Below are 14,247 nucleotides of genomic sequence, written 5' to 3'. Positions count from 1 at the left end.
AAACAAACCAGAATCTGACATGATGGCCAATTGTATAAACATCGCTGACTGGAAGTCAGTCTTGAGCTTGTTTCAGAAACTGAACTCTTCAATTGTATAACATTGAACTTTGATCTACTGCAGGAGGTTCAGCATTTATCTAACTTGGCATGAAACACACTTACCAACACTGCTAAAATCAGCTATTGACAAAATCATTGCACTTTGACCACAGATATTAACTGTACATAGAAGACACAGAGTACTGTAAGGTAAGGTTCACAGGAGAGCTTCTGTGAAGTTTGGAAAGTAGGAGACGAGGTACTGGCAGAAGTAAGGCTGTGAGGAAGGGGCGTGACTCATGCTTGGATAGCTCAGATGGTAGAGCACTTGCCCACGAAAGGCAAAGGTCCCGAGTTTGAGTCTCGGTCCGGCACACAGTTTTAATCTGCCGGGAAGTTTCAGAGTTAAAACTTTTCAAAGTTGAAATGCATAAAACTGGAAGCGGTAATTTTGTCTGGTCTTCTGTTATGGAAAATGGACAGAAGCTAACTGCAGGATGCAACCACTAAGCCACTGCATGATCATTACTAATTGACTTACATATGCTTACTACTAGTTTTGTTCAACATGTGCACAGACTGTCATAGCAGTTTAAGCACTTGTTTCATAGTTTAAAATGCTGTACTTACTGCTATTAAAAAGGGAACATTTCTCTAAAAGATATTCAATTGTTATCGGCTGCTGTCAAACTCAGTGTACTTAACTTTTGATCACAAGTACTTTGAGCCTTTCTTACTCTGTCACTAAGTGTGTTTAAAATGCCTTAAATTAATCATATTAATTATGAGTCATCTCCAAGATTTGTTATGATATCAGTCATCTGCAGTAACTAGTTATGTACATGATAATATCTAATATTTTTTAACGTCACTAGGTTGTGAATTGAAAACTGAAGTTGAACTTGACTCGATCTCCAAAATTTCGCCGGTCACAAGCAATCCTAATTTACAGCAATGTGACCTGGCATTAATGTTTATACAATCCAGATTTCAGAATTCAGCTTGATCTGGAGTCATTTTCTGTGTTAATTATGGTCACCTGTTTTATAAAATCAGACCTTATAAGTTTAATTCAGTATTTCTTTTAGTGTCCTTCCCTTGCACTGTGTCTACAATCTAGTTTCTATCTGCACAATTCGTATATATCACACACTTCCTCCCTACTAGTAGTAGTAAATTAAAAAGTGGTACACCTGTTTCACATAACATTCACTATAAACACATATGTCCCATAGAGTACCACCACAGAACAAACACACAACAGTGATTAAAGATGATATCTTTGAGAAAAAATTATCAAATAATACCCAAGATGAATGCTTGAAACTAGATTTTAGTAAAGCAGTGATCAGCATGTAATATTGTGACAGGATAACACAGTAGGGTTTGACAAGGAGATGACTGACAATCTTTAGAATGCCACAAACCAGCAGATGTTTATGTCTGTGCTAGACTGCTCCATAACAGGGACAGTGGATACAAAGAGTTATGATTTAATGACCATACTCCGCCAGTTAAGTCATCCTTACCCAAAACATGAAAACAAATGTGAACATGGTTTCCAGTGTGATTGACAAGCACTCAAAAATTATTACATAGACTATGATCATTAATTGATCTGTGACTGCAACATGCTAGCAGCCACAGTTGGCTACACTGGCCACTTAAACACAGGACTTGCTGTCAGAAATGGCTGCAGGCTCCCACATTCATTACGCAAATGCTGGGCTGGTCCCGAAAGTTCATCTTCACGAATACAATATACAAAGAAGTACAATAACATACAGAACAGAGTTACAGGATGCGCAGGCATATGGCGTTAACTTGCCAGCTTTAGATTACCTTGATAACTTTGCAGCATGATGCCATTCCTGACACTGAAGTTAAATAATAAAATAAAATTTGTCAAATCCTGAGGAGGGGCGGGGGGGGGGGGGGGGGGGGGGGGTTAGAGAGGGGGAGGAAGACCAGACCTCGCACAAGATGGGATAAAGAAAAATGACATATCCACACGGGAGTCAAACAGAACCCCAAACTAAGACAGCAACAAGCTAGTGAATGCACTGTGTGCACATACCAAAAATGTTTAAAATTTTCTTTTAGCAATATTGTGAAAACAATCAATTGCTACTCACCATTTAGCAGAGATGGTGAGTCATAGATAGGAACAACAAAGTCTGCTAGGCAAATAAGCTTTCCTTCCTACCAGCACCAGCTTTTCCGAACTGTCTAAGAGGGAACTCTCCTTCCAATGTGTCCTACATACCCATAATCCTCATGGCCTGAACCTTCATTAGTGACTGTCCTCCACCCACCTATACCCTTCCCTGTTCCCACACCAGCACTACACGGCCTTCTATTCAATCAATGCATCCACTGTCTTTACTTCTCTCCTTATCCACTTCCCCCTATAACCTAACTGCACCTAGCTGCCCTATCCTCTCCTCACCTCATCCCTGTATGCTCCCACAAACGGCACTTTACTGCCCCCATCCATACCTTGCTGTCCCTCCCCAGCCTCATCATGCGCTGTTGCTAGCAGTCTGGCCTCGGCAGCCCGGAACAATGGTTGTGTGTGTGTGTGTGGTGTCTAATTCAGAAGGAGGCCTTTTGATCAAAATCTTACTTGTCTAGCGGTATCTTTGTTGTGCATATCTGCGACTCAGGATTTCCACTATACGATGGAAAGCATTCTATCCTTTTCATGATACTGTCATTATTCCATCCTTGGTGTTTTAACTTCTCAATGATCAGTGGCAGTCAGTCTCTGGTTGCTGTGGCCAGAGTCAGGATTCAGGATAGTAGTCATGTTTGTATGGGTTTCATTTGTGTGACTGTGTATATGTTGTCTAGTCTCAGCAGCCAGAGACAGGTCATGTGTGTACAAGTTGCATTAGTGTGTATTTGTGTTTTTTGTCTATTTCTGTTGAAGGCCTTGTTGGTCAAATGTTCACTTCTCACAGTCTATTTGCGACTAAGAATCTCCACTATATAGTGAATAGCAACTATCCTTTTCATAATATTTTCCATTGACACTCAACAGCACTCTTACACCACAAAGCTTGGGTTGTGAGAATGGTCACTTTTGTACTTTAAAGTCAAGTTTGTGGCTCCCTGGAACTAATTCTTGTCAGCTGATGGAAGGCAACCTTTGGTGGATGTTTAGAATTCTGAGGCACTAGCAGCCAAATTGATGGTGCCCAAATGGAAACTTTCAGAGTACATGGATAGGAGCCAGGGAGGCAAGGCTTCCATTACTTCTGCTAATTACAGTGATGAGTGACTAAATGAATTTAAGCTTATTACTTTATTACATAGCTTTACTGGCAACTATACGCTTCGCTGTAATTCACATGTCGCTATGCATATAGGTTCTATCACTTCCAAGGTGTACATGCGGGCGAGAAAAAAAAAAATCCCAGATTCCCTGGTTAAAAATGTACTTTTCCCACGTGAAAATATACTTCTTCCAAGGTGAAAAATACACTTTTTCCATTATAAGTGACAGTATGGCAAAGGTTTTATACACCAGCACGGAACTTCAGAGAACGAAAAAACTCATCAAAAAAGTTTTTTTGGTTGATCTGTGATGTGCAACAACATTTACGCTGCATATCTTTGTATTGGTGTTACGAAAATATAGATTCAATACAGACCGTTAGTTTCTGATATTAAAACGCAGTTTTTTAAGCCAAAGCCAATCACAGCTCATGTCACAGGCTCTCACCAGCCAATGACAGCAAGTATTCGGAGCATAGGACATGTAACAATTAGCCAATAGCAACATCACTGTTATGTAGTATGCACATACAAATAGGAAAAGTTAATGGTTTAAATTAATGTACTAATGAATCTACAAGAAAAGTTAAGCTTTCACATACAATATTGGTCCTGAAGATTAGTAAGTTACGTAACAAGAAAAGCTAAGCTTCCACATATAATAGTGGTCTTTTTTGTGTATGTTACGCTTGAAGATGCACCACACAAATGTGCCAGTAAAATTTTAAATAATGACATTAATGTCTGGTCTTCTGGCCTCGAAATTCTTCTAAGTAGTTAGTCCTCAATGTGTTCAGTTTTAAATGAGAGTCAAACGCTCTGCGATTTAAGAAATTACTGCATATTCACACATGTAACATAATTCATATTGCGTAAAAGGAAATTTACTTTGAAACTAATGCTTTTTGAAGCACCATTCGCAACATTTTCCCGCGACCTGCTAGAAACAGCTTCATTTCAGCAGTTGCCAGAGAGCACCAGAAAACAGGCTTTACTGCACATGGGCAGCTACGGTTATGTAGGAAGCCTATGTATTTGTACATATGTACTATTAAGAATCTTACATGATGTCATAAAAGAAACAGGATACTCCACGAGCATCGGAATTTTGTAAAGCATACTAAATGCATAATTTGGCTTAAAGTACAAATTCCTATGTCCAGATTCACACTGAAGTACGCCCCAACCTGATATTAAGCTCTTCAGTGCGGTTTTCGGAATGAAAATTTTCTTGGAGTACCACTGCTGTATTATCTCATGTTTGGTTCTCTATTATGGCATAATGCCAGGAGATGAAAATGTGCACTTTAAATACAGCGAACAGTTGAAACTAGCCTATAGTGTGGAACGAAACACTTCGCTTCTAATAAATTGAGTGCCTCTGGGGAGAAGATTGGTAAAAGACACATTATTTAGCAAACTGACAAAAATAGCTTCATTGTTTTGCAAGGGGATTGACTGCCAAAAATGTGGAAATAAAATAAAATCAGAAAAACTAATAACGTGTTAACCTTCCACAATTATATGAATGTATTTTAATTCACTTGACAGCTCCCAACCATAGAAATCCGTTTTGTTTTCATTTGATATGAGAAGTGTAAATGAAGAGGAAATAGCAAAATCACTAAAAGTAAACATGGCTTACGTGGAGACTAACCCCCTCCCCACTACAACCCAGACTGCTAAGTGCATGTGCGAATTTGGCAGCTTGAGTGCACCAGAAAAATCTTTCAGGTAGCATCTGGCTGCTTGTTGCTACTGCTGATACAGCTAACAGCAACAATTCAAGTAGGCAGAAGCAGGAGAAGGTACTGCCCATACCAAACTCAACTGTGCATGCGCGTGAGCCTGTGGGCAACTGCTGAAATAAAATGAACTTACAACAGTAGTGACATCATGCTCGTCGGCAGCAGTTTACTGTTATGAAGTATTCCATAGTCTTCGGCCTAAAGCCTCCGACACATTTTGCTCTTAAACAGTTCTTATCATTCAAAATTACGAACATTTAACTGAAGACTAAAACAATGAAAAATTGCCGCAATTCTAAAAAATTACCTGGTTTTTCCCAGTTTTCTCTTGGATGAAAAGATTTCCAGGTTTTTCCCGGATGTCCTGGAGTGTATACACACTGACTTCTGATGCAATATCTCAGAACGGAAGCATGAACAACAAAAATTTTTGTCATCACTGTTGTGTAGGGGGCTAACTGTATTTCAAAAAGACTACATTCAGATTGCTGTGATACTCCACTTCTTGAAGACTACCTCATGTCATTGAATGCAGTGTACATCATACAAATAATTTGTGAAGAGGCTTGTAAAAATGCACTAGCACAACAATGTGGGGCTCATTGTAGAAGAGAACAAGGATAAATATGTGGATTCATGCTAACCGTGAACAATTTGAAGGCAGAGAATCTGTTCAGTGAATGATTCTGTCCAATGATCAGCACAACACAGTTCTGTTTTGATATTGCACTGTAATTACATGCTAAAGTATCTTGCAAAGTCCCATAAAAAAATCAACAATATTTCTTTAAAATCATGGATTGGTTGGGGATGGGTATACACAGATTAAAAATAATACAGTTATCTTGGGAACTACTCATTTAATGCCATAAAACTGACAATACAAAAATGACAATCACTTAACCAAGAGATACACTGAACCATTAAAATAAAATGTATCTTCCATAATTTCTGAAGTTCATACCATATGACTAACTCAGTCTGCAGCTGAGAAAGCAGAAAAGTCACTGGTAAAATTATCAGAAAGGTAAATAAACCACATAAAAACCATATGTTTTTGTGGGAGGTTAATTTACTGAAAGCAGTTCCAGAAAATGAAGACTTAAATACAGAAAATTCTGACATCAACCACACATGAAAACCTCATTCAGCATCATTGCAGCTCCACAAACATAACAGCAAGATAGTTCATTAAAGGGTTGTACTTAGCTTGCAATATAGGAGGCTTTTTGGAAGAAATACTCACAGCCCAATCATAATATTAAAAAATTATTTTTCATTATCAATATATCGTGGCACTGTTTAATTTTTTTTACAAGCAATATATTTTTCTTCATTCTGTAGTTTTAACACTGGTTATATACAAACATCTCGTAAAAATTTTAATGTAATGTTCTACATTAGAAGAGAACACGCAAATGTTCTAAAACTGCAATTTCAAACAAGAAACTATCTTCCAACCAGCTCCACAACGTAAATCACAGTTCTTTAGTGCACAGGCAGCAACTAATTTTAGTAAAACAAGACTCAGTTTCAATAAAGAGATGAAATGGCATGCTCTATTATATATATTTTTTACTAATGTGCAGCAACAAATTAATTTTCAAATGCAATCCGACATGGAATTTATTAGCTACTTATTTACACTCAGTAAGAAATCACAAAATTCTCTTAAAAAATGGCAAAATTAAAATCATGTTACTCAGTGCTTCAAACAACAGGGTGGGGAGTAATTGTTACATTTAGCAAAATGTAGACCAACCAAGAGCAAAATCTGGGATACAACATTCACGTTTCAAATATAGTTATCTTACCATGTTTTTTTGCGAACAAAGCATTCAAATTTCAATATCTGCCTTAATTACCTTAGCTGAAGTTAAATAAAGTCATCAAAAATTAAAAGACTGCACAGAAAGGAAACTATTACTTAGAATAAAAATGGCTTTCGAACACTACATCAGAATGGGAAGGGTCACTAAATCATAACAAAATGACTAAGTTGTAATCTCACCTGCTGCATACAGCTCAGCCATTTACATTTAGAGATGCATTTGACTTAATTTACATTAACTTTTATTACTTAAGAATTTTTTCTTCTCGTGGTTTCGCACCACCAAATATTTTTGATGCCTGACTAGTCTCTGCTAATTGATTGGGCGGATCTTTTACAGTTCTTGGCTTCAGCATTAACTTTGGTCGACGAGCAGCGTCTTCTGCAACAAGAAGTAAACAACAGTTATTATTTTAGACATCTCCAAATATGTTGTGCAGCTAACTAAATTACTGCAGAAAGATGTTAAATAATTAATGAACACACTCTCCAGAGAGGTAAACAACCTTCTGTGTTTAATAATTTTATTTGATGTCACATTTGCAACTGCAGACTTGTCAAACAATAAACAGGCTACCAACTGGCTAGTTTCACAACAAATTAAATGAACCAATAGCTAAGTAGCTACCAACAGGGTCAAAACACATTAGAGATATTTTAGACATCACTAAGTGTATTCTCTCTTTGCAGTGTTTAACATTGAACTGGCAGTAAGGTTATTAAATTTTGCAGTTCCTTATTATTTTTTAAAGGAAGAACTGGATATACTAAATGACTCACCGGAAGGCAGAACTGCTAAATCATCAATAGGTACACAAACGAAAGGTAGAGAGCTTTGCTAGCTTACGGAATGAACTTCCTTTTTCAATCTTGTAGAAAAAAAAAAACGTGCGTGCACCCCCATATATATATATATATATATATTCCACCCCCTCTCCCTATTGAGTGGGGGGACAGTGAGTTATCTTAGGTTTAGGCCAGACAGGTGACAAGAGTACAGAATGTGCTGTAAGGATAGCTCCCACCTGCGCAGCTCAAAAAAAACTGCTTGTGGTGGGGTAGATCCACATGGCATGGGTTGTGAAACAGCCACTGAAATCTCACTTGTTGTGCTCTGCTGCATGTGTGCCACTGGGTGGTCTACCTTGCTTTTTGCAACAGTTTGGGATTTTCCATTCATTCTAATTGACAGCTGGTTCATTGGTTGTCATACCAATGTAAAATGTTGTGCAAAGGTTGCAACAGAGCTGGTATATAACACAGCAGCTTTACAGGTGGCCTAGCCTCTGTTGAGGTAGGATAAGTCTGTGACAGGACTGGAGTAGGTGGTGCTGGATGGGTTGATTGCACAGGTTTTGCATATTGGTCTTCCACAAGGCTATGATCCCTGTGGCAGAGTATTGGGCCTGGGAGTGGCATAGTGACCAATTAGGATGATGTGGAGGTTCGGTGAGTGGCGGTACATCACTTTGGGAGGGGATGGAAGTATCTGTGGTAGGATGTCCCTCATTTCAAAGCATCAAAAATGATAAATAATCAGAGCCCTGATGAAGGATGTGGTTCAGTTGTACCAGTACCAGGTGGTATTGGGTAACAATGGAGGCACTTCTTTGTGGTCAGTTCTTGGGATGGATGTAGGGATCAGTTTTGTACGGAGATCTGTTTGTGAATTAGGTTTGGAGGGTATTGCCTGTCCTCAAAGCCCTTTGTGATGCCTTCATGAAGTACTGATCAAGAGAGTTCTCATCACTGCAGATGCATCTACTACAGGTGGCCAGCTTGTAAGGGAATTTTTGGTGTGGAAGGGGTGGCAGCTGTCGAAGTGCAAGTACTGTTGGTGATTGATGGGTTTGATGTGGAACGAGATGTGGATGGACCCATCTGAGAGGAGATGGACATCTAGGAGGTGGCATGATGAGTAGAAGAGGATCAGGTGACGTGGATGGGAGAGAAGGTGTTAGGTGGAGGGGGAATGAGGGTAAGGCATACTGGCCTTGGGTCCAGATCATAAAGATGTCATCAATAAATCTGAACTAGAGCAGGTGTTTGGTGTTTTGAGAAGCTAGGGATGTTTACTCTAGGTGGCCCATGAAGAGGTTGGCATAGAGGGGTGCCATGTATACCTCCGCTTGAAAAGTGAAATAGTAATGGGTGTATGAGGAATGAATTGGTGGATTTTGAATCTGAAGGGCATTGGGAGAGGTATTCAATTGTGGCAAGGCCATGGGCATGAGGGACGTTGGTCTATGAAGAGATTGCACCAACAATGATGAGTAGGGAAGTGGAAAGTAAGGGTGTGGGGATGACAGAGTTGGTGCAGGAAGTGGTTGGTATCTTTAATGTGGGAGGCTAGGTTTTGGATAATTGATTGCAGATGATGGTCAACAAGAACCGGGATTCTTTTGGGAGAGGTGGGGTGGCGGGGGGGGGGGGGGGTGACACTGTAACCAGCTACAATGGGGAGCCCAGGATTGTTAGGTTAGTGGATTTTGGGGAGCGTGTAGAAGCTGGATGTGCCTTGTCACAATTGATGCAACCTCCTTGTACACCAACATCCCTCATGCCAATGGCCTTGCCGTGATTGAGCACAACCTCTCCCAAAGTCCAGCTGATTACAAATCCACCACTTCACTGTTCTTACACTTAACCAACTACATTCTAACCCGTAACTACATCTTTGAAGGGAAGGTATACAAACAAATTCGTGGCACAACCACGGGCAACCACATGGCACCCTCCTATGCAAAACTCTACATTGGTCACCTGGAGGAAACATTCCCAGCTTCCCAAAACCCAAACCCCTGGTCTGTTTCAGGTTTATTGATGATGTCTTTATCATAGGACACCTTATCCTCATTTCTCCACAACCTCAACACCTCTCCCATCCACTTCACCTGATCCCCCCCCCCCCCCAATCATACCAATTTCCCCATCTCCTCCTCCTCTCAGATGACTCCATCCACACCTCAGTTCACATTAAACTTGCCAATCACCAACAGTACCTGCACTTTAACAGCTGAAACCTCCTTCACACCTAAAATTCCCTCCTGCACAACCTACCTGTGATAGATGCATCTTCAGTGATGAGCACTCAGTACGCTGAAGGCCTCACAAAGGCCTTCGCAGACAGGCATTACCCTCCAAACCTAATTCACAGAGATCTCCCATGCCATATCATCACACAAAAATGATTCTCACACCCATCCCAAGAACCAACCACCACTTCCTTTGTGTACACTTTAAGTCAACTACAAACCAACTATTTCATACTATCACTGATTATATCAAGTTAACGGGGTTAACCGAGTCCTTAGGACCATGCAAAAGGTCCAGATGAAGGTGCGGCCGAGGTGTACACCACGAAGATGTACGTGAACGGACCGCTAGTAGATGTGGTAAAGAGAAGGACTCCAGTGCGGAGAGAAGGGACCGCACGTGAACAGCAATCGTTAGCCCTGATCTGGGTTGCTGATGCGGGAGATGGACTGCCGTGGTCAGAAAAAGGAGACGGTAATTCGGATGTTCAGGAGAACTATGAATGTGTGCTGCGTAACTGGTGAGTAGTTGTTCACGTCTTATCTGCAGTGGAGGGACACCAGCCTCCAGCAGTATGCTGGTCACCGGATTCACCCTAAAAGCTCCCGTCTCTAATGTAACCCTACAGTGGTGCACAGGGTCAAGTAAATGCAATGCTGAATGTGCTGCTGAATCATAAACCACACTCCCATAGTCAATTCGGGATTGGACAAGGGCTCTGTAGAGCTGCAGCAGTGTACAGCGATCTGCACCCCAAATGGTGTTGCTCAAGCAACGGAGGGCACTTCTGCTTAAGCTGACGAAGATGAGGGAGCCAAGTCAATCGAGCATTGAAAACCAGTCATGGGAACTGATATGTCTCCACTACAGTGAGGGGATCGTCATTAAGATAAAGTGTCGGTTCCAGATGAATGGTACGACGGCAACAGAAGTGCTTGACACACAACTTTGCGGCTGAAAACTGGAAGCCGTGGGCTAGAGCCCATGACTGTGCCTTGTGGATGGCTCCCTGGAGGCGCCGCTCAGCAACAACAGTACTGGAGCAGCAGTAAGACATGCAAAAGGCGTCTGCATAGAGAGACGGTGAGACACAGGGCCCCGACAGCCGCTGCTAGACCGTTAATGGCCACTAAAAACAGAGAGACACTCAATACAGAGCCCTGCGGGACTCCATTCTCCTGGATATGTATGGCACTATGGGAGTCACAAACTTGGACATAGAAAGTACGGAGCGACAGGAAGTTTTGGATAAAAATCAGGAGTGGTCCCCAGAGACCCCACTCGTAACATGTGGCAAGGATATGACGTCGCTAAGTCATGTTGTATGCTTTACATAAGTAAAAAAAGACAGCAATCAGGTGTTACCGTCTGGAAAACGCTGTTCGGATGGCAGACTCTATGGAGACAAGATTATCAGTGGTACAGCTACCCTGGCGGAAGCCGCCCTGACGTGGAGCCAGCAAGCCACGTGACTCCAGGACCCAACCCAACCGTCGACATACCATACGTTCCAGCAGCTTACAAAGAACGTTTGTGAGGCTGATGGGCCGATACCTATCCACATCAAGCGAGTTTTTACCGGGTTTGAGTACCGGAATGATGGTGCTCTCCTGCCATTGTGATGGAAAGACGCCATCACACCAGATCCGGTTAAAGATGATGAGAAGAAGTCGCTTGTAGTCAGATGAGAGATGTTTAATCATCTGGCTGTGGATGCGATCAGGCCCAGGAGCTGTGTTGGGGCAATATGCAAGGGCACTGAGGAGCTCCCACTCTGTAAATGGGGCGTTATAGGATTCACTGCAGCATGTAGTGAATGAGAGGACGTTCCCTTCCAGCCGCTGTTTGAGTGTGCGAAAGGCTGAGGGGTAATTCTCCGACACAGAGGCTTGAGCAAAGTGCTCGGCAATCGCCTTTGTGTCAGTAGATAACTCGCCATTTATGGTAACACCAGGGACAGCTGTTGGGGCTTGGTACCCGAAAAAACATTTGATCAGACTTGGGAAGGTGATGTGTGGCAACCAATGGTGGAGACATATCTCTCCCAACACTCCTTCTTCCGTTGTTTGATAAGCTACCAAACATAGGCAGAGAGCCGTTTAATAGCTATGAGGTGCTCCAGGGAAGGGTGCCGCTTATGCCACTGTAGAGCTCGCCGACGCTCCTTAATGGCTTCAGCGACTTTCGGTGACCAGCAAGGGACTGCCATACGCCACGGGCACCCTAAAGAGTGAGGGATCGCGTTTTCTGCCGCAGAAACAATTGTGCTAGCTACCTGCTCAACCATCACATCGATGTTACCGTGTGTGGGAGATTCAGCGGTGACAGCAGAGGTGAAAGTTCCCTGGTCCGTCTTGTTCAAAGCCCATCTGAGCAGGTGTCCTTGTGCCTGACGCTGGGGCAGTGACAGGAAGATGGGGAAGTGGTCACTACCACACAGGTCGTCATGTGCTCTCCAGTGGATATATGGGAGAAGTCCTGGGCTGCAAATTGATAAAGCAATGACCGAGTAACTACAATGAGCCACAATGAAATGTGTGGCAGCCCCAGTATTTAATAGGCAGAGGTCAAATTGCGTCAGTAAAGTTTCGACATCTCTGCCCCAGCCAGTAAGCATGGTACCACCCCACAAGGGGTTATGGGCATTAAAATCTCCCAGAAGTAGGAACGGTTTAGGGAGTCCATCAATCAGTGCAGCTAATACATTCAGGGGTACTGCACTATCTGGAGGAAGATACACATTGCAGACAGTTATTTACTGTGTCGTCCTTATTCTGACAGCCGCAGCTTCAAGAGGGGTTTGATGGGGCACATGTTCCCTACAGACCGAGTTTAGGACATAAACGCAAACTCCACCTGACACTATTATAGGCACTATGGTTCCTGTAATATCCCTTACAACTACAGAGGGCAGGGGTGCGCATTGCTGGGAACCAGGTTTCCTGGAGGGCAATGCAAATAGCAGGTGTAAAGCTTAACAACTGCTGTAGCTCAACCAGGCGGTGGAAAAAACTGCCGCAATTCTACTGGAGGATGACATCGTGAGACTGGGAAAGCATGGAGCATTCAATGACGCAGTTTACATCTCAGTCACCTGCTGCCACCGATTTATTGCCTGAGCGATCTCTATCCATTATGTCTGAGGGTCTGGCAGGACCTAGGTCCTCAGCAGACGCCAAAATCTCCACCCCACCCTCAGCCGCAGAGCTTGTAGGTAGCGGTGGTGTGGGTGCCGCCGCAATTTCCTTGGTCTGAAGGGTTTTCTTTTTGGATTTCTCTCGCTGCTCCTTGGGTTTCCCTGGCTGGGAAGACTTCACTGGCTCAGTCTCGGGGACTGAGGATGAGCGTGAAGCCATACGAACAGCTGCTTTTGGGTTCTTCAGCCACTTGTGGGTGTCGTCTTTCCCACTAGAAGAAACCTGGGAAGGGAGTGACACAAGGGAACCCTTCCTAGCGAGAGAAGTCGAAGAAGACTTACACTTCTCTGGCTTAGAAGTGGGGGACGCATGTCCTCGTTGGTTGGGGCGGGGAGGGAGGGGGGGGGGGGGGCAGCGGTGTTGTTGCTCCCAAAGTAGGTGGTGCAGGAGCAACAACAGGGAGGGAAATGCCCCCTACCATTCAAAGGGGGGGGGGGGGGGCAGCTGTAGTCTTCAGGCTCTGAGAGGTAACCTGGGTTGGCGGAGCTGATGGCGCCAGAACTGTTGTCGTGGTGGCGTAAGACGATGTCATACACACACGATGCAGGAATTCAAATTTTCTTTTAGCCTCAGTGTCAGTCAATCTGCCCAGGGTCTTGTACTCAATGATTATCCTTTCTTTCTGGAGAATCTTGCAGTCAGGCAAGCAAGGCGAATGGTGCTCTCCACAGCTGACACAGATGGGAGGAGGGGCACATGGAGTATTAGGATGTGATGGGCATCCACAATCTCGGCACATGAAGCAGAAAGTACAGTGGGAAGACATATGGGCTAACTTCCAGCACTTGAAGCCCTGCATCGGGGGAGGGATAAAGCGCTTTACATCACACCGGTAGCCTATCACCTTGACCTTCTCAGGCAATGTATCACCCTCAAAGGCCAAGATGAAGGCACCGGTGGCAACCTGATTATCCGTTGGACCCCGGTGGACACACCAGACGAAATGCACCTCACCACTAAATTGGCGCGTAGCTCATCATCGGACTGCAAAAGAAGTTCTCTGTGAAATACAATACCCTGGACCCTATTTAAGCTATTATGGGGTGTGATGGTTACAGAAATATCCCCCAGCTTGTCCCAAGTGAGTAACTCCCGTGACTGGGCAGAGGATGATG

At 43.1% G+C, this 14,247-nt stretch overlaps 1 protein-coding gene across 2 annotated transcripts in view; it reads right to left on the bottom strand.

Moving 5' to 3' along the window:
* The window catches only part of LOC124711978 (eukaryotic translation initiation factor 4H), a 67,792-nt gene that overhangs the window by 23,296 nt on the left and 30,249 nt on the right, over window positions 1-14,247 (bottom strand). The window contains exon 6 of one of the 2 annotated variants that reach the window (XR_007005553.1): window positions 7,080-7,281. Coding sequence is in view for 1 of the 2 variants with exons in the window: in XM_047242260.1 (XP_047098216.1) it covers window positions 7,145-7,281 (137 nt within the window). In the remaining variant the exon portion in view is untranslated. Of the gene's footprint in view, window positions 1-5,911; window positions 7,282-14,247 lie in introns of those variants that run through there. The other variant, XM_047242260.1, reaches the window with a different exon arrangement.

Source organism: Schistocerca piceifrons, chromosome 8 (genome assembly GCF_021461385.2).
Source record: "Schistocerca piceifrons isolate TAMUIC-IGC-003096 chromosome 8, iqSchPice1.1, whole genome shotgun sequence".
NCBI classification, from domain to species: Eukaryota; Metazoa; Arthropoda; class Insecta; order Orthoptera; family Acrididae; genus Schistocerca; species Schistocerca piceifrons.
The sequence above is the reverse complement of the archived record's forward strand: the minus strand, read 5'-3'. Positions and strand labels throughout refer to the sequence as shown.